Source organism: Rattus norvegicus, chromosome 10 (assembly GCF_021556685.1).
Source record: "Rattus norvegicus strain SHRSP/BbbUtx chromosome 10, alternate assembly SHRSP_T2T, whole genome shotgun sequence".
In the NCBI taxonomy this organism is placed as follows: Eukaryota; Metazoa; Chordata; class Mammalia; order Rodentia; family Muridae; genus Rattus; species Rattus norvegicus.
Window position 1 is genome coordinate 23,155,562 of NC_141543.1, and position 20,635 is coordinate 23,176,196.

The 20,635-nt window shown below is 51.3% G+C and overlaps 1 protein-coding gene and 1 long non-coding RNA gene across 5 annotated transcripts in view; one reads left to right on the forward strand and one right to left on the reverse strand.

Annotated features, from left to right (window-relative positions):
* Nucleotides 1-20,635, forward strand: part of Stk10 (serine/threonine kinase 10) — a 97,259-nt gene that overhangs the window by 46,008 nt on the left and 30,616 nt on the right. For 3 of the 4 annotated variants that reach the window (NM_019206.2, XM_087571090.1, XM_087571091.1), the window contains 5 exon segments: nt 1,519-1,567; nt 4,611-4,760; nt 13,723-13,795; nt 14,798-14,992; nt 15,416-15,497. In NM_019206.2, coding sequence (NP_062079.2) covers nt 1,519-1,567; nt 4,611-4,760; nt 13,723-13,795; nt 14,798-14,992; nt 15,416-15,497 — 549 coding nt within the window. 4 annotated transcript variants of the gene reach the window in all.
* Nucleotides 15,745-19,874, reverse strand: LOC148002805 (uncharacterized). The gene is made up of 2 exons (XR_015631517.1): nt 19,543-19,874; nt 15,745-18,581 (listed from the first exon to the last, which is right to left on the reverse strand). It is a non-coding gene; the product is annotated as an uncharacterized LOC148002805 (long non-coding RNA).

Here is a 20,635-nt window from a genome sequence, read left to right on the forward strand (position 1 = left end):
CAGGAGGAGCAGGGATAGAGTGCTCCAGGAGGAGCAGGGTGAGGGTGCTCCAGGAGGAGCAGGATGAGGGTGCTCCAGGAGGAGCAGGGATGAGAGTATTCCAGGAGGAGCAGGATGAGGGTGCTCCAGGAGGAGCAGGATGACGGTGCTCCAGGAGGAGCAGGGATGAGAGTGCTCCAGGAGGAGCAGAATGAGAGTGCTCCAGGAGGAGCAGGGATAGAGTGCTCCAGGAGGAGCAGGGTGAGGGTGCTCCAGGAGGAGCAGGATGAGGGTGCTCCAGGAGGAGCAGGGATGAGAGTATTCCAGGAGGAGCAGGATGAGGGTGCTCCAGGAGGAGCAGGATGACGGTGCTCCAGGAGGAGCAGGGATGAGAGTGCTCCAGGAGGAGCAGGATGAGGGTGCTCCAGGAGGAGCAGGGATGAGAGTGCTCCAGGAGGAGCAGGGATAGAGTGCTCCAGGAGGAGCGGGATGAGAGTGCTCCAGGAGGAGCAGGGATGAGAGTGCTCCAGGAGGAGCAGGATGACGGTGCTCCAGGAGGAGCAGGGATGAGAGTGCTCCAGGAGGAGCAGGATGAGGGTGCTCCAGGAGGAGCAGGGATGAGAGTGCTCCAGGAGGAGCAGGGTGAGGGTGCTCCAGGAGGAGCAGGGTGAGAGTGCTCCAGGAGGAGCAGGGATGAGAGTGCTCCAGGAGGAGCAGGGTGAGAGTGCTCCAGGAGGAGCAGGGATGAGAGTATTCCAGGAGGAGCAGGATGAGGGTGCTCCAGGAGGAGCAGGAATGGGAGTGCTCCGGGAGGAGCAGGGATGAGAGTGCCTCAGGAGGAGCAGGGATGCGGGTGCTCCAGGAGGAGCAGGATAAGGATGGGCCAGGAAGAAACCATCTGTGCATTGTTCTCTGGTTCCCTGTACTAGCTGCTGCTGGTTTTCTTCAGACCTATGACCTGTTAGGTGTGTGCTTAGGTCTCTGTGTTGACTAGCTGGCTGGCTGGACAAATATCAGAAAACCTGCTCTTCAGTCTGCATGCCCTTGATAGGACACACTTTCTGGGCCTCTGGCTGTTCTTCTGAGCTTAGCTCACCCACCCCCCTCCCCAGCCCACCCCCACGCGCCTGTTACTCTGAAGGCCTGAGTCAGCTGCAGCAGGGCTCTGGCAGGTGGCGTTAGCATAGGGCTCTGTGAGGTATGGCCACCCTGGATTTGGTAAGGAGGTTGTGTGAGGCCCTGCGACCTAGAGCCTAGGGCGCAGGGTTGGCTCTGGACAGGCTGGAGGGATGTGTGTGGCACTGGGCCTGGCTGTAGAAGCCATGGCTGAAGCTTCAGGGTGGCGAGTTGGTTTCTTTCTTTTCTGGAATGATAAAGTGCCCATGGCATCTTTCGTGGGTGTCAGAGGCTCTGTGGATTTGTGAATGGTACGGAGGAAGTGGGCAGATGGACACGCCCCCAGCAGGAGGGGTGGTTGGAGCCCGCACTGAAGTGCATGGCATGGCCCTGGCTCATTGTTCTGGTTTGTGTTTCCTACAGATCATGATTGAGTTCTGCCCTGGGGGAGCTGTGGATGCCATCATGCTAGGTAAGTTTCCCTTCGGCTGCTGGGGAGGCGGGACTTCCCCCTGAGCTCCGCGTCATGCTTCCTGCCAGCTCTGACTAGTCTCTCTGCGGTGGTTTGAGTATGTGTGGCCTGTGGGAAGTGGCATGATTAGGAGGTGTGGCCTTAGAATAGGTGTGGCCTTGTCGGAGGAAGTGTGTCACTGTGGGGGCGGGGCTTCGAGGGCTCCCAGTGCTTAAGCTCCACCCAGTGCAGGAGAGACCCTCCTCCCGGATGCCTTTAGATCAAGATGTAGAGCTCTCAGCTCCTTCTCCAGCACCATGCCTGCCTGGATGCTGCCATGCCTCCCATCATGATGATAATGGACTGAACCTGTGAAACTGTAAGCCAGCCCCAATGAAATGTTTGCCTTTATAAGAGTTGCCTTAGTCGTGGCGTCTCTTCACAGCAGTGGAAACCCTAATTAAGACACCCTCCCTGGCTCTTTGCGGGGTGTGGAGAGAACACTGGCCTCTTTCATTGGAAGACTGGCACCTTCTGTTCAAGATACCGTGTGTCTTTATATCAACCACTCTCCCTTTTGAGCCCTCTTGACCATGATGCCCTCCCCATGGCACTGAATGAGACATCAAAGTGTCTTATCTTAGCCTGTTACTGCCGCTCTCACAGAACACCTGCAGCTGGATGAATTACAAAGAACAGGTTAGATTTGGCTCACGGTTCCGAGGCTGGGAAGTCCAAAAGCAAGACACGGGTACCTGGCAAATTTCCCACACTGAAGGCAGAAGGAAGCTCTTGAGGGAGAGAAACAGACAAAAGGCATCATCAGGAGCCCACTTCTGTGAGAACAAACGAGCCCCCACAATAGCATTAGCCTGTTAGGGAAGAGGTGATGATCTCGCAGCACCTCCACACTGGGGCTTTCAGGGACTCGTGCGTAAACCCATTCTGTAAACTCTGTGTGTGTGTGTGTGTGTGTGTGTGTGTGTGTAGGGGGGCTGCTATGTCTTGATGTCCTTGGCAAAGATTGATTGATATCAATGCTAAGAAAATACTGTGTCTTAGTCTTTTCCTACTGGTCCCAACAAAATACCCGAGGCTGGGTACTTTTAAAGAATAAAGGCTTTTAAAGCTTTGTTTTGGAAGCTGTGAGTTCACCATGGGGTGGCTTCTAAGGGCCATGTGATGGCTGGTGTTACAATGGGATTGAGCATGCAGAAAGACATGAAGAATAAGGCAGGAAGTCAGAGAGCTTAGTGGGGTAGCCTTGCTCGTTCTCCTGGTCTGTCTGTCTGTCTGTCAAGACAGGGTCTCACTATGTAACTGGCCAGGACCTTACTAGGTTGGCTTTGGCCTCACAGAGATCCTCCTGCCCTCTGCTTTGGGAGCCCTAGGATTATAACGTGTGTGCCTCCGTGGCCAGTGTCCTACTCTTTTTATAACTTTTGGCTCCTGCAAGAACTGACACCAGGCTTATTTCTTCTGAGGGTGGGGCTCTTTATCTAATCATCTAGACTTCGCTCCCACCTCTTAAAGGCTCCCTCACCTGCACACTCCCACACTAGACATCAGAATGTGAGCCATTGGGGGACAACCTCTAGCCTTACCCAAAACAAGAACGGTTTGTGATCAGTGCCTGCCCAGGATGTATCTCATTAATCTTTGGTTATAGATCTGGAAAGAGTATCTGTTTATTCTTGTGCATGTGTGTGCACAGGCAGGTGGAGCAGTGGGTGTGTGCGTGTGTGCTGGCCTCTTAACTCCCCGTGGAGCTGAGGAAGACCTTGAACCTCTTAGCTCCCTATGGAGCTGAGGAAGACCTCGGATGCTCCTGTTTCCACCTTCCAATCTGGAACTACATTTGTGTACCACTTCTCCAGCCCCTAGAGGGACGCTTTTAAGAGCAAACTCCCAATTGCATGCCTGGCTACCCAGATGCACTTCATATTGGATTTCATATTAAATTTCCAGTTGCATGCAGCCACCACAGAAAAGACTTACAGTCCTGTTCCATCATACTGTGTCTTCCGCATAGCCTTTCCCTTTTCGAGAATGGTTTTCCTGTCCCCCACCGGCTCGGGTCTACGAATCTTGACCTCAGAGGAGGGCTATGTCTCCAAACAAACGCTCTATGGTTGTGGAGACTCCCCAGACAGCATCTAGAAGGCTCTGGGTGAGATGGTGGCTCTCTGGTCCACCGCTACGTTTCCTGATACCACTGCCAAGCCTTTGTTTCTGCTGGCTCTGTGACCTGGGCTGCATGTGCTCTGAGGTCAAGCACTCTGTGCCTCTGCGACTCACTCATTCAGATGGGATTGCTGTGTGTCCTGGCCTGTCTGTGTACAGGGGGTCCTGTCCCTACCCGGTCCCCACCTGGTCCTAAGCATCACTCTGCTGTGACCCTAACCCATTAGAAGCACTCATTGTGTTGTAGCTTGAGTGTGTCCTTCAAAAGCTCATATGCTGCAAACTTAACCCTCAGATTCACCCTCAAACAGAGTTTGCAGGTGGGTCTCTGGGAGAAAATTAGAGTTAGATGAGGTCGTGAGGCAGCCCCATGGTGACATCAGTGACCCACTAGCACACTTGCTATCTCACCATGTACACACAGCACAAGGACCTTTGTGGGGTGATGCCATGCTGTTGCGACTTCTAGCCTATAAAACCAGAACCCTTTCTGTGTCAGTTACCACAGCAAAATGGACCAAGGCGCCCCAAATCCTCCCATAGGTGCCCTGCATCTCAGTGGGCTATTTGTGAACCTGAACTCTGAAGCTTTGAATCTCTAAAGTGACCTTCAGCAAGTAGTCCTCTGAGCCTCGGTGGCCACATCTGTGTGCCAGGGAGAACAGCTCTGTCGGCCCTGTGGTTGTATTGTGGGGACAGAATTGGTCTGTATGCCTACAGGGTTCTGCAGATGCTCCCTAACGCTGGCCTAGAGAAGGTCTGGTGCAGATCTGGCAAGAGCCTGGTGCTGGCACTGTGTAGGGTCAGGTGTCAACCAGGAAATGGTTTGGTGCTGGCCCCTCGAGGGCTATTCAGTGATGACAGCGTTCCTCTTTTCCAGAGCTGGATCGAGGCCTCACTGAGCCCCAGATTCAGGTCGTTTGCCGCCAGATGTTGGAGGCTCTCAACTTCCTGCACAGCAAGAGAATCATCCACCGCGACCTGAAAGCTGGCAACGTGCTTATGACCCTGGAGGGGGACATCAGGCTGGGTAAGAAGGGCTTGAGGGACAAGCACTGTCTGAGTTCAGGTGTCCTGGCTGACGGTGCCACCTGGCCAGTGCAGCTCAAGGGGGCAGGACCTGGGCCTGTAAGTGAGTGTGGGGTCCTCACACACACAGCCACCCCTACCAAGGTACCAACAGTTCTCCCTGTGTCCTTGGACCACAAGCTACTCTAGTGCTTTTCAACCAGCGTCAGGGGACATTTGGCAGCACGGAGATAACTGGGGGTGAAGGTGTCACTTGAATCTCGTGAGTAGAGGCCGGGGTGCTGACCAGCATCATGTGGAATACACAAACAGCCATGATGCCAGAGCCTGATTCAAGTGAGCTTCCAGTTTGACAGACTCCAATGGGAGAGGTCTGTACCTAAGCGCGTTGACCCACTGAGCCATCTTGCTGTCCCCCTCCCCCCACCAAATTTTTTTCAATACACAATTGATGGAACCCCCAGATACACCCATGAGTGTGATCAAAGATAAACTGAGCATCAAAATTGATTTTTTTTAAATCTCCTTTTTCTTTGTATTCTTTGTAAGATTCTAGCTAGTCACCACATGTGTTCTCTCCTGCTGTTTCCCACTGTCATTCCCCAGAGGCGTGGCTCTGAGAGCCTCTCATCTTTCTTTCTGCACCATTAAGTAACATGCCTGTAATTCTGCCATTTGATGGGCAGCACATGTGTATGTTATACAACCCACATGTGTATATCATACAACCCACATGTGTATATCATGCAATCCACATGTGTATATCATACAACCCACATATGCATATCATAAATCTACATGTGTATATCATACAAGCCACATATGCATATCATACAACTCACATATGCATATCATACAACCAACGTGCATATATCATACAACCCACATGCGTATATCATACAATCCATATGTGTATATCATACAACCCACATGCGTATATCATACAACCCACATGCGTATATCATACAATCCATATGTGTATATCATACAACCCACATGCGTATATCATACAATCCATATGTGTATATCATACAACCCACATGTGTATATCATACAACCCACATGCGTATATCATACAATCCACATGTGTATATCATACAACCCACATGCATATGTCATACAACCCACATATGCATATCATGCAACCCACATGCATATATTATACAATCCACGTGTGTATATCATACCATCCACAAGCACAGGAGGCGTTAAGGGAGAGAGCTAGAAGGACCTCCGGCTTCTTTATGTGGACACGTCCACCACATTGGTCCCCAGTGCCCCTCAGTGTTCTGTGTGCATCCTAGTGTGTGCTGGGCTCAGGGAGCAGGAGGGTGGAGAGAGCTCATGCAGCAGGAGGCAGCACCCTGGTTCCCACTGACTTGATAGCATTCAGCTCCACTGCCCAGTAATGTCTGATACCAGTTCACTGCAGCGTTCGCCACACCTCCTCACCCCTCCAGCATGGAGGTGTAGGCCTTTTTACTTCGTCCAGTGGGCGCCTTGGTTTTAGGGACATGGGAGAAGCTGTAACCATGGAGCCTCCATGAGAACTGCAGGGGTGACGTGAGGGTGGAGGCAGAAAGGGCACAGTCAGTCAGAGGAGTCCAGAGAGGGCTCAGAGAGGACTAGGGCCAGCTCTGGGACACAGAGCTAGCAAGATGTGTGGTAGGGGCCAGCTCTCCCTAACTCATGCCCACAGGGCCAGATCTGCTGTGCTGTCCAAGTGAGGTGCAGGGCCTGCTCTCCTGTGCTGCTGATGGCAAGGGGGTAAGACCAGCTCTCCTGTTCTCATGACCTAGTAGCAAGCTCCCCCGACTGCAGCGGATGGCGAGAGTGAGGGGCAAAGGGAATCACCGCTCCCACAGAGGCCACCTGATGTAGAGCCTGGTCTTGTTTTCTCAACTGAAGTTGACTTCCTTTCTGGCTTGTATGAAGTTGTCATAAAACCGGCCTCTCCGCCCCTCCCCCCTCCCCCAGAGCAAGGTTGATAATGTTTTGGACTGACATGAGCAACAATCGGAAACCACTAAACTAAAAGCTGAATTGCAGTTATGCCGTACTGCAGCAGCTGCACTGTGCGCCAGTGTTGAATACTTGGGCGCTCACGTCAGCCTCAAAGGTCACCGACTGCATTTTGCAGAGGAGGACTTTGTAGCTCATAGAGGTTAATTCTTTCACCCAGTATCACACAGCTAGTAAGAGAAGCAACTGGGGTTCAGACCAAATCATCTGGCTGCAGAGCTGACGTGCAAGCCACTACACTCTTGTAGACGCCTGGAGGCTTGTAGTAAACAAACCCCACCTCCTGTGTGTCCAGTCAGGGAATGCTCATCTCTTAGAACCGAAGTGGGGAGAAGAGGCAGCTAGGAGTATGTGGTTGGTTAGAGCCACACAGAGCACTGCTTGGCCTCCCTAACTTCTGCCTTTCTAGAGAACCCCAGTCTCAAAAAGATTCTGATAAGATCAAGTTCTACATTTCCTTACGTGGACCCGTAAGATATACTAGAAGCCATTGGAGGCCGCGCTGTCAGTAATGCTAGCGAAGGCCTCTGATTGGCTCAGCCTGGCTCAGCGTGCTGTGATTGGCCCAGCTTGTAGGCCTCTGGCATGGAGGGAGGAGCTGGGGCTCGGTGCGGAAGTCCTCCTTCCTTTTTGTGTTAGTGGGCAGGAGGTGGGCAAGATGGCCTTTTCAGAGGAAGAGAGGATTAGGCCAGAGAAACAAGTCATTGTTCTTAGCCTGTGACTAAGGGGGTCGGGGGTGGGGCGCAGGAAGCCAGCTCAGAAGACTGCTTTTGTAGTTGAGGTTTGGGGTGATGTAGGGAGAAGAGAAGCAATCAATCGATCGATCGATCAATCAACAGATGCAGCGATAAGAAGGTGAAGATAGCGGGGAGCCCCTGAGCGAACAGGCTCTACTAATAGGGTATATATAGTTACCCCAAATCTACAGAAAATACAATAGAAAGCTTGTCTGGGTAAGGGTGGTCCTTCCAGTTTCATGACTGGATTACAAGGGCTTGAGGAAACTGAGGACCCCAGGAGTGGAGCGGTGTGTCTCTGATCACGTTAGCATCCTGTCCCCTCCCTGCCTGCTGCTGTTGCGGCTGTGACACCCTCAGGGAGGGCAGATCATCCTGTAATTAGGAGAAGCCTCTGGCTAGTGAGTCCAGCTGAGCCACTGGCTGCTGTTACCCTATCAGGGATCCCCAGGAAGGTGGCCCCTGGGAGCCCTGGGGAGGGCTGGAGCCTCCACTCCTTTCCTCCCACCCTGGTCCAGCAGGTCACAGCCCTTTCTAGACCTGCTTTCCTGTGGACCCATGAGGGACCTGGCTACTGTTGTATGGCGTTTGGATGGGTTCCAGGTGACTGAGCGGGGTTGTTATGGGGGCACCCACATCCCTACCCAGCACCCAATCCTCTTCATACTCCCTGGCTTCTGGGGGGAAGCTGTTGTGTCTTGTGCCTGTGTTGATCACCTGGGGGCACAGGAACAGAACTTGCCATGTATCTTCAAACATTTCAACTTAGGTTTGTGCGGGGGATGCTTTTAATCCTCCAGAAAAGATTTTTTTTTTTAAAGATTTATTTATTTATTATATATAAGTACACTGTAGCTGTCTTCAGATACACCAGAAGAGGGCATCGGATCTCTTTACAGATGGTTGTGAGCCACCATGTGGTTGCTGGGAATTGAACTCATGACCTCTGGAAGAGCAGTTGGGTGCTCTTAACCGCTGAGCCATCTCTCCAGCCCAAAGTTGCATTTTGTTTTTTTGTTTTTTTGCTTTTTTTTTTTTTTTTTTTTGGTTCTTTTTTTCGGAGCTGGGGACCGAACCCAGGGCCTTGCGCTTCCTAGGCAAGCGCTCTACCACTGAGCTAAATCCCCAACCCCCAGAAAAGATTTTTATACATGCATAAAACGTACTTCGAGTGTCTGGGAGCAGTTGTACTTGTCTTTACTCCCAGACAGAGTTAGAGGCTAGCTTGGTCTACATAGAAAGTTAGAGGCCAACCAGGGCCGTGTAGTGAGGTCTCTAAGAAAGAGATGGGGCGGGGCCAGGGTAGAGTGCGTGTGCATGAACTTCAAGGTATTCATTGGTAGTGAAGTCAGAAAGATGCATGTGTGAATCCAGGGAAAACTAGTATTTTGTTGAGTTTTATTTTTGTGTGGTGCTGGGACTCAAGCCCAGAGCATGCTGGGTAGAGGGAAGTACTTTCAGTCAACTGTAGCCCTTGCCTCTAGACTCTCTTTTTCTTTCTTTCTTTCTTTCTTTTTTTTTTTTTTTCCAGAGCTGGGAACTGAACCCAGGGCCTTGCGCTTGCTAGGCAAGCTCTCTACCACTGAGCCAAATTCCCAACCCCTAGACTCTCTTTCTAAATATGTGTATATTTTTTTATTTTTAACAGAAACACAAGAAATATGCACATTTATGGGGTGCAGGGTGACATGATCAGACCTTGCGGCTATTGTGGCCATGCCTTCGGCCACTTGCTGTTTTGAGAAGAACATTTAAAATCGATTTGATTTCGAGGCAGTCAGTCATTGTTCTTGCCTTAAAACAAAGGCTCTACCTTGCACCCACCCTCATCCCTCCTGGTCCTCCCAGCTCCCCCGACTCCAGCCTACTCATCTATCTATCCTAGCTCCCCGTCTCCCCTCCCCGCTCCCCCCACTCACCCCTTCTCCCTCCCCACCTCCCTCACCCTACTTCTGGGAGATTCTCAGATAAGTTGCAGATTTTTGTCTTTCTGTGCTCGTCTGCCTTTTAAAATCGAACCTTATCCGCCTGTTTCCCCACATCCGTGAGTGTTGTTCACGGCCACCGTTATTTCATACACATGCAAAACAGGTTACCTGTTAGCTCTGGGCTGGGTATTAAGTGTGTCAGATCATGTTGCCAGCCAGCCACTCCAGGAGTGTGCCAACTTCTGGCTCCTGGAGCCTCCTCTGGGAGTTGCTGGGCCATGGGGTCTCACTTAGCTCACACTTGCCTCAGCCCCTCCTTTCTACTCCCAGCACATATACCTCTCAGCAGATTGCAAAGTCTTCCTTAACCACATCCTGTGTTTTACATAAGAGAGGGAGGGAAAGAGAGACAAGTAAACCCCAATAGCATTGCTAGAGGTGTTTCTGTTTTCTAAACCGTGAAAACGGTGCACTCCATCGAAAATGGTTTAAAGAATAAAATCGTGCAAAGGAAAAAGAATAAATAGACCAAGGGCCTCTGTGGCTGTCCCCACCAAAACCTTTCACCTGGGGAGCTGACCACTGAGCTTTTGGGTGCAGCTGAGTTTGGGTACATGCAGTATGCAGAGGTTGGATTTTAAATGCGGCTGGGATGATGCTACGTGTGCTTTCTGTCTCGGAGTGTTACTTCTGGTCAGGTCCACAGCCATGTTCCTTTTTTAGGGCTGTATGCTTTTTCGTAGCCGAGGAGAAGCATAGCTTAACCATCTGCCTCTGAGCTCCAGCAGTGAGTTCAGTGGCTTCCAGTTTGACATTCTTCTGAATGCTGCTTCTGGAAGCCTCTGTCTGTTTTCTAGATCTGTTTGTAGACATCTGCAGCCAGGACCAGGGTTACTGCTGACAGCATACAGTGGGGCAGCTGCTGCCTGCCTATCCTGGTGGCCTGAGTTTGATCCCCAGGGCCTACATGGTGGAAAGGAGAGAACCGACTTCTGCAAGTTTGTCCTCTGACCTCCACATGCAGACTGTGATAAGATAAGATAAAAATAATAAAATGTGGGGTTGGGGATTTAGCTCAGTGGTAGAGCGCTTGCCTAACAAGCGCAAGGCCCTGGGTTCTGTCCCCAGCTCCAAAAATAAATAAATAAATAAATAAATAAATAAATAAATAAATAAATAAAATGTAATAGAGAATGTGGGACAGGAGAGATGGCTCAGTAGTTAAGAAACATTTACTAGTCTTGCAGAAGTCTGATTGAATTCTCAGTACCCACTTAGTGGCTCCCACATGCCTGTAACTCTAGTTCCAGTGGGTCCCCTTCTCACTCCATAGGCACCGGGCATGCAGGGTGCACATACATCCATGCAGGAAATCATTCATACATATAAAATAAAACAAAAGGGTAAGTATCCAGTAGTCCTTGCTTATCCATAGCGACACAGTCCATGGCCCAGAGTGGGTACCTGACAGTACTGGTGGTTCAGAGCCTTCTACATAGTATCCATACATACTAGTGGCAAAGTTTAGTTTCTAAGCTAGGCACATAAGAGATTAGCAACATTTGGTGGTAAAATAGAACTATAGCAATATACTATAGTGGGTGTTATTTAAGATTTATGACTTATTTCTAGAACATCCCATGTAATAATTCCAGACTGGAGCTGACAGCAAATAACCAAAACTATGGAAAGCCAAGCCATGGAGTGGGGCTGGGCTGTGTGAGCAAAGACTTTTCAGCAAAGTCTCTATGCTCCCTTAGCTGTGGCTGTGCTCCCTTAGCTGTGACTGTGCTCCCTTAGCTGAGACTGTGCTCCCTAACCTGTATTCCCTTACCTGTGACTGTGCTCCCTTAGCTGTGACTGTGCTCCCTTAGCTGTGACTGTGCTCCCTTAGCTGTGACTGTGCTCCCTTAGCTGTGACTGTGCTCCCTTAGCTGTGACTGTGCTCCCTTAGCTGTGACTCTGAGAACATTCCCTCAACTAACTGGTTGGGTTTCTTGCTCTACGAGTGTTGTCTGGGCTAGAGCTGTGGGCTGAGCAAAAGGTGTTTCTACAGAAGTCCCAGTCTATCAGGGAGAGTCCCTTGAACCCACTGCCCTGTTTCTAACTTATTCTGAAGTAGAGAAACAGAATCATACTTTGATGAGAAGACATTGGTAAAGATGCCTTGAGATGGCTGCCCACCCTCGCAGAGGATGCTCTCATGAACTCTAACACAGGTCACCCCAGTGAACGTCCACGGAATGCCTGAGGTCCTGGGCTGCTGGGAGGAGCCACCCCACCCTCCACACTGGGAAGAAGTAACAGCTCCCCTAAAAGTTCACTTGGTGCCTGCTTCCGGGGCAGCCCTGGGGCCAGTTATCATTGTGGAAGTTGGTGGTTTCCCATTTCCCCTTTCCTTTTACAGAAGGTATAGCAAAGCCAGGGGGGCGGGGTGGGAGTGGGATGGCCAACATCTGGAAGATTCACCCTAAGATCTCAGCCAGCGTTTCCCCAGGAGACAGGAATAGTGTCCTGCCCATGGTTTTTGTGGGGAATCGGGCTCCCAGGTATCCTGGCTGACCTAGCAGGAAGGAAAGCCTAACCCTCATTCTAACCAGGAGCCCTTGAGGGGCCACCCTCCAAGTAGGCTGGGGGGAGGTCCCCTGTGTCTGAACCTCACCTTGAGCAGTTCTGGTCCTGCCCCCTCTCTCGGGTCAACACACACACACACACACACACACACACACACACACACACACACACGAACGTACGAGCGTGCGCCCAAGAACCTATGTGTGACCAATCTTCAACTCTCTGGCCTAGAGAGGCTGCTTTATAGCCACTCCCAGGAGAGGCTTGTTCACCGAAGTCTCTTGAGGCCTCGGGTTCTCAGGGTGAGCCTGCTCTTGGGAGTAGCAAGGTGCTCCTGTATGGAGACTCATGATGACCTAAGCTGGAAGTGGAGCCATTTTGTAAATGTAAATTTGATCCTCGGGACAACCCCTAAATGAGCTCTAAAGGACCAAGGGTCAGCATCCCTGTGTCACAGAGGGGAAAGCATCACTGGGTGTCGCAGTGCTTGTGGCTTTCCCCCTAGCTTATTCCACCCTGACCCCCAACCATCCTCTGTGTCGTTAGCTTCCTGTGCCCGGACACACAGCTCTTGCCATGACCCTCGATTGCTTGGAGAGCCCCCTAGACTTTTAGGGAGCTCCATCCAGGACAAACTGGGGATTGTGGATTTAGTGATGAAAAGGATGTCAGGACCGACCCACGTCCTCAGTGGAGTCTGATTTTATAAAGATAGTTTGGAGTGGAATCAGCATGCAAGGTGAGAGATAGAAGATGCACAGGAGAGGAAGTTGGGCCGTAGGGACGGCTCCTTCCATTGGTAAAGGCCCTTGCTGTCACGCCTAGCACCCCAAGCTTCATTCCTGGAAATCACATGGTGGAAAAAGAGAACTGGCTCCCACAAGTTGTCCTCTGACCTCTGTATATGCAAGCCGTAGGTAGCATAGGCATCGTGTCTTAGCTCAGTACTGAGCAAGCAAGAAAGGGGGTGACCACCATGTAGTTGTAAGGACAGAGCAGGAAGCAATTGGGTGTGACCCCCAGATCCCCAGCTCCTCACTCGCTTAGCTCAGCTGTGAGAGTCTGTGCTCAGGGACTGCTTGAAGACCCACACCTTCCTCGAGAGGGAAGGGGAAGTGGGTCATGTGCACAGAAGGGGGTCTGTGGTGCACATGAATAATTTTAAAGTGCCCTACAGACTTCCCTGCAGTCAGTCTCCAGGGAGGCGTTCTTTTTCAATTGAGGTCCCCCTTTCTGAGATGACTCTAGCTTGTGTCAAGTTGACATGAGACTAGCCGGCCAGCGCGTGTAGGTAGCTCTGGCCGTGCCTCGGATGGGACTGGAACCTGACCAGGTAAAACTAGGAGCTGCCAAAAAGAAAGAAAAAGACAGAGCCAAGCGATTACAGATAATACCTTTAAAAATGTTTGTTTTTAAATGACAGTGATGTAATTCTGTTTGCAACGGTGTGAGTAGTTGAACAGCACACTGATGGGTGTCACTGTTTGTACTTAGTGTTATTTCACAAAAGTGCCTGGCCTTTTTTTTTTTAAGACAGGGTCTCACAAAAAAAAAAAAAAAAAAAAAAAATCCCCAAGTCTGGTTGCCTCATCCCTAAGTCCAGCAAGTGCATTCCGGAGTCCACACCTAGGACTTCACCCCAAGGGTGTGGGTGGAGGAGAATCCCTCAGCCGTGATTTTATCTGAGGTTTTTGTGTTGCAGCTGATTTTGGAGTATCTGCCAAGAATCTGAAAACTCTGCAAAAGCGAGATTCCTTCATAGGAACGCCTTACTGGTGAGTCTTGGGGCCTCCGAGCAACTGGTTAGCAGGCTAGCCTAGCAAGCCCAGCACCCCGAGGTTACCTCTGCATGGATTGCATGGTGCCCGTTCAGAGCCCCTGAACCAGCCGTTCAAAGTGTGTGCGTGCGTCCAGCGTCTGCTTCTCTCCTGGGTACTCCAGTGCCTAGCACAAGTGACTTAACTTCCCCACGCCTCACCCATAAACTGGGGTCCCAGTGGAAAGCACCCCACTAATAAACTAAACAGAGTCCCTGAAAAGGCGCTTCGGCTCCTGGTTTGTCTAACACACGTACTGAGTTTGGGGTGCTGTCTCCGGGTGAGGACGTGAGAACCATGCAAATTCACCTGTCCTTGTGAGGAATCTCCTCTCTCCCCAGTTGTGTCTCGTCCTCTTTCAAAACTATGACTTAAAATAAAAACACCTAAGAAGAGACAGCGCTCTGGCAGAGGAAGACACCTGAAGGACCTCTGGCCCCAGCCTGCACCCTCCCACGCATGCAGGGCATCCAGGCAACACCCCAAGCCCAAGCTCTCACTCAATTTCACACCTGATTACTTTGTGTTCTGTTTTTACAACTGGCCGCGGTGTCAGCCCCTTCCTCGCTTGCTTACTACTCTTAACTCTTTCTCTCCCACCCCTCCCGTTATTCCTCTCTCTTCTCTCCCACCCCCCTTTCTCTCTGTGCTGTCCTGTTCTGTTTACCCCCACTGTCCTACCTTGTTGTTTTATTGCTGGAACCTCCCCCTTCTGCCCTCACCCACCTGCCCCTTCCCCAGGACTCTGTTCTGGATTGCTGCTGCCACCTTGTGGCAGGCTCCAGGAACTGCAGCGGGCCGAAACCCTTGAGGAAGACAATGGGATGCCAGTAATTCAAATCATGGCTTCAAATACTGCCAACCTCCAGTGTGGTGCTGGTGGTGTCCGAGACCCCGAGGCTACAAGCAGCACCCACAGGGGCCCAATTCTTAGCCCTTATTGTTCCTTGGTTGGCTCAGGATGGCCCCTGAGGTGGTGCTGTGTGAAACCATGAAGGACGCCCCCTATGACTACAAGGCTGACATCTGGTCCCTGGGCATCACGCTGATCGAGATGGCGCAGATTGAGCCCCCACACCATGAGCTCAACCCCATGCGGGTCCTGCTCAAGATCGCCAAGTCGGACCCTCCCACCCTGCTCACACCCTCCAAGTGGTAAGGAGGGGCTGTGTAATTATGGAGGGTCTGAAGCCACTCCAAAGTCAGGTGGATGTCGGAGGTGGGGCGGGGCATCTCCAGGCCTTTCCGAACTGCCTGCCTGAACTATACAAACAGCACAAAACATTAGGTGTGAGAGCAAGACCAGTTAGCCAGGGGGAGATTCCGTTATGTCCCAGGACATAGGGAACTGGAACAGAGCCCAGGCAGCCACACGGCTCGGGGATGGGGACTTGGGTTCAGATTCTGACACTGCCATGCTTATTCCCTAGCTAGTCTATATTCCTCTTAGACATCTATGTCCTGGACAGTCATGTGCATTATAAGAAGGATGTCCTGGGGACCCTGTCTCGGAACACCTAACCCTGGGCACACGGTGCCCGGGCTATGGCTCACTCCTCACTTACGCCTGTCCCCCAGGTCCACGGAGTTCCGAGACTTTCTGAAGATAGCCTTGGATAAGAACCCAGAAACCCGGCCCAGTGCTGCGCAGCTGCTGCAGGTGAGTGTGGATTCATTACATTGTTCCTCAAAGGCACCTGGTGAGGCTAAAACAACAAGCAGTCGAATGCTTAGCTTGGCCTGAGGTACAGCTCGACCTGTCCAGTGTATTTTTAGATGTGGTGGCTCACACCTCTAAGTCCAAGCAGAGGCAGGAGAACCACTGCAAGCCCAAGGCCTGGTCTACAGAGCAAGTTCCAGGGCAGCCAGAGCTACATAGAGGGACAGACCCTTTTTCGAAAAGAAAACAAAACAAAACAGAAGTGTGCCTATCCGCTGGGAGATCCTGACTTTCCTTTCATACTTCTGGTTCAAAATCAAATGTGCCTCCTCAAGGCCCACTTCCAGCATGGTGTGTTTGCTTGAGGGATGGGGCTGCCGTCACTGTCGGATGCAAAGGCCCTAAGCCACTCGGGACCAGTCGCTTCCTGTAAATGGCACCTCCCATGCTGGGGCATCCGTCCTGCCTGACATTGTCAGGGCAGAGACCAGCTGTCGCCTGGAGCCTTGGCAGGAGCTAGGAATTCCACTTCCTAGCTGAAGCAGTGCCTGCCAGGGGATTCTCAGCGTGCTGCGGAAGAGCACAGAGCAGAGGGGAGAGTAGCAGAGGGAAGATGCTCTGCCTCAGTTTACCCAGATGCCTTCAGACCTGCTGGGGCCTCTCCAGTACCTGTTAAAGTGCAGGGTGGGAGGGATACAGTGTTCTGCTAGACCTGCGGACACTGGGCTCAAAGGAGAAGTCCCTGCCCGAGGTCACCTGGTTGGAATGTCAGAGCTGGGGCAGGTCTTGTCTGTTACTCCTAGGGTGCTGCTACTCCCTGTCCTTTTGTGTCCCTTGTGGCTAAGCCACCCAAGCTCCCCGGGACTGATGGCTCAGTCATTCATCTGCACAAATGTCCCTGACTAATGCAGCAGTTGGTGACCTGGATCTGAAATTAGGGTTGTGAGGAGTTCCCTCCGAGCCTTCGTTTCTCCCTTGGTCACACAGCTGGCAGTGATGGCTAATGTCCTCATTCCAGTGACTTGGCTCTGAAGTCTGTGCTCTTGGCCACTCTGGGGAGCTGCTTCTAATGAGTGGAGGGGAAAAAAAGTCTAAAGAAGGGGTGGAGAATTGGTTCTGTGGTTAAGAGCACTGGCCACTGGTCCAGAGGACCCAGGTTCAGTTCCCAGCACTCACATAGCAGCTCACAACTGTCTGTAACTCCAGTCCTGTAGGATCCTGCATATGCATGGTGAACAGACACCCATGCAGGCAAAACACCTGTGCACATAGAATAAAAGTAAAGTTTTTTTGTTTTTTGTGTGTATTTTGTTTTTGTTTTGTTTTTTTAATTAAAAAAAAAAGACAGAAACAAAGAGAAAGGGTGCAGGCAGCAGGTGAGGGGAGCATACTTTGATCTGAGCATCGCCCCCTAGTGGCTTCTCGGTGCACAGAGAGAAAATAAGCTCACTTGGATGGGACATCTGTTTCGGTGACAGCAGAGATCCTGGCCAAAGAGAGGTGCCAGTTGGCAAACGGTATGCTGCCTCTTCCATGCCGGCAGCTTGGAGCCATCAGCCGAGCTGGCTCTGAGCAGCTATCCTTCTTCCTGGAGGGGTAGACAGTGAGGCCAGCTCTGATCTGCTCTTGTGCAGGATCCGTCATGAATGCCTGGGCTAGCCTGCCTGGTGCAGCATGGGGAGTGTTTGCCCAGTGTTTGGCCATTCTGGGAGGTGCCGGGGTCCAGCTCTCTGAGGGGCCTCAGCATTTGAGTCAGGCAGAAAGGTTTTCTACAGCCTTGACTAGAGGTGGTGGGCTGATGCAGCACCCTTCCCGTTCCTTGTCTCTCAGAGATTAAACACAAATCAAGGCCAGTCAGCCTTGGCGGGGCTGCTCACACACAACAGACACCTGCCCTGAGCCCCTTGCAGGGAGCTGCCCTGCTTAACTGGACCCCTTACCTGCGCTCCCTCCCCGCTTCTTCCCAGGGACCTGGGGCTCCAGGCAGGCAGAGCAGATGGTTCTCTTCAAGAGCTACTAATTTGGTCAATATGTACAGTGCCCTGGTGAAAGCCTTGTACTCTGAGCAGGCTGGGCCCACGCTGCTGGTTCTTGTCCCGTCTGCCTTAGCTCCCTCTTAGAGGTGTCCTGTGGTGTCCTGCTTGGGTCGTGTGTCCCGGACTCCAGGATAGTGATTGTGATGATGGGGTTGTGGTGGTGGTGATGGTAGTAGTGATGCCATTTTGAACACCCACTATGTAGCACGTAGAACAGCCAAACTTTTATCCCTACTCCTCAGATAAACAAACTAAGGCACAGAGAGGGTCTCTTGACTTGCTCAGGTGGGCAGTGAGGGCTGGATTTTATCCCAGGTGGCTTGGCTCCCATCACCTAGTCAGCACACTTAACCCTGCACGTCCTGGTGACCCATTGGTTAGTTCTGTGGAAAGCCCACTTGGGACCATCGGAAAAGTGTAGCAGCCACAGTGACGAGCTCCTGGGTAGCAGAGATGAGAGTAGCCTGGGAATGAATGAATGAATGAATGAATGAATGGCTTTCCATTGCCTGAGGCTGTGCATGCTGCCCAGGCTCCCTCCTAGCTCCCTTTGCCTGAGTACCAGGCACAGGCTCCGGCCTCCAGGACCAAGCCTAGCTCAGGGTCTTCAGAGGCCATATCTTTGCTTAAAACTCTGTACTTGGAGTTTTCCCTAACTTTGCCCACACATCTCCTGGGTCCCAGCTTGAATGTGACACCTCCCCTCTCAGGAAGGCCCCAGCGAGACTCCGAAATGTCCACCAGCCTCCGGTTGGTCAGTCTGTGGTGGGCCTTCTGACTCCCCTTGGTGAAAGGCCTGACCTGGCCTGGCACATGAGGTCACGTCCCAGAGTCGCTGTGTACCTACCTATGCAGGAAAATTCAGTTCTTCACAGCTCCACTAGATTAGATGAACTGAGGTCAGGCTGGTGCAAGAAAACATGGTGGGCGCAGCTCTTTAAAGATGTGACATGTGTAACTTCAGGGGGAACGGGTAGGGAGTGGCCTGCTGCCTGTCTGCCAGTGTCAGGGACTGAACTCAAAAGCTCACACACGTTAGACAACCACTCTACTCCTGCTCTACACCCAGACACAAAGGAAACTTTTATTTAATTTTGTTTTCTGTGTGTATTAGTCAGGGCACGCATGTGCCATAGCATAGGCTGGAGATGGGAGGACAGCTTGTGGGAGTCAGTTCCCTCCTTCCATCATGTGGGAAACGAGGCTCAAACCCAGGTCTTTACGCTTGCCTGTAGATGCCTTTACCTACTGAGCTGTCTCACCAGCCCCAGGAACATTTAAACATACAAACAGAAAGGAATAACTCCTCGTGGATTCTTCCAGGTCTGAGTATGTCTTTTTTAACATTTTACTTTGTGTCTGTGGGTGTTTGGCCCGCATGTAGGTCTGTGTGCATGTGTACAGCGCCCATGGAGGCCACAGGAGGGTGCCAGCTCCCCTGGGTCTGGAGTTATAGATGGTTGTGAGCCACCATGTGCTTGCTGGGAATTGACCCTGGGTCCTCTGGAAGGGCAGTCAGTGCTTATGACTGCTGGGCCACCTCTCCAGCCCCGAGTATGTTCTTAAGGTGTCAGAGATGCGTTTTTAGTCATTGAAAGAATGCTCCAACATTTTGGTTGACACTATTCGTCCCAAAATAAGATTTCTGATGACAGCGGTGGGTTTTGGCAGAGCAAATTCCAACCCAGTGATGCCCCTAAACCCCCAGCATTCCTTCCCCTCTGCCCCTCATGACAAAGGGGGCTGAGAGGACATACTTGCATCCTCGCTCTCCAGGGCACTTTAGGCTGACCAAACATCCCCAGACCTTTTGCTTTGGGGTTTTGTAAGGTCTATAAAAAGCATGCCCTCGGGGCTGGGGATTTAGCTCAGTGGTAGAGCGCTTACCTAGGAAGCACAAGGCCCTGGGTTCGGTCCCCAGCTCCGGAAAAAAAAAAAAAAAAAAGAACCAAAAAGGACTGGAGAGATGGCTCAGGGGTTAAGAGCACTGACTGCTCTTTTTTGCTCACAACCATCTGTAACAGATCCTGGTGTATCTCAAGACAGCTACAATGTACTCATATACATTAAATAAATAAAATATTTAAAAAAAAAAAAGAACCAAAAAAAAGCATGCCCTCTTAAAGAGTGCCATTTGTGTAAAAGCCTAGAGTAGAGTTCGGTCACTGTCAGGAAACTCTACATCACCTTTCTCAAAACCAAATAGATATTTCTGCCCGAAGACAGCAGATGCAAGATCGTCCCTAGCTGCTTGCTTCATGGTCACTCAGAGCAGGAAACACCCCCACGTGGCCAGCAGCAGCAGCAGCAGCAGCAGCAGCAGCAGCAGCAGCAGCAGGATGGTTAAACAGACAGTGATGTGGAATCAGAAGAGTAGGGGTGGAGATCAGTGGTAGAGAGCACCACTGAGCATCTGTCCCAGCACCGAGGAGCATGTGACCTTGCAGTGACCTCTGCTCAGTGCAGTGGATGGATCCTCACAGCTGCCGCAGAAAAGAACTCTGGATGCTGGGGCAACGTTGGGGGTGTAGTTCGTGCAGGTGGATACTAGCCTCGTGTGCCCCATTGGGTGCAAGCCCTGGCATTGCATAAACTTGCTCTATCGGTGCCTGCCTGTGATCCTAGCACCAGAGGGGGTGGAGGCTCAGAGTATGAGACCAGCTTCCTGGGCTACATGAAAACCTATCTTAAAAGAAAAAAAATTAGGATAAGTCATAATGAAGCTTACTGATTAAACAGGAAGAGGATGTCTGCCTAAACAGAGTTATGGGACTGTAAGAGGCACATTATTTGAGACCCCCAGCAGTAGCCGCACGTACGATTTGAAGCAAGTTAACTCCATATCCACAGAATTCTGTCCTTGAAGAGAATTTGTAGGTACATGGTGTGGAAGGATATCTTAGTTACTCTTCCATTGTAGGGATAAGACACCATGACCAAAGCAACTTACGTAAGAGTGAGTTTCTTGGGGGCTTACAGTTTAAGAGGGCTTGAATTCATAACCATCCATTAGGGAAGCATGGCAGTGGTCTAAGTTCAATTCCCAGCACCCACATGGTGGCTCAGCCAACCATCTATAACTGTAGTCTCATAGGATCTGAT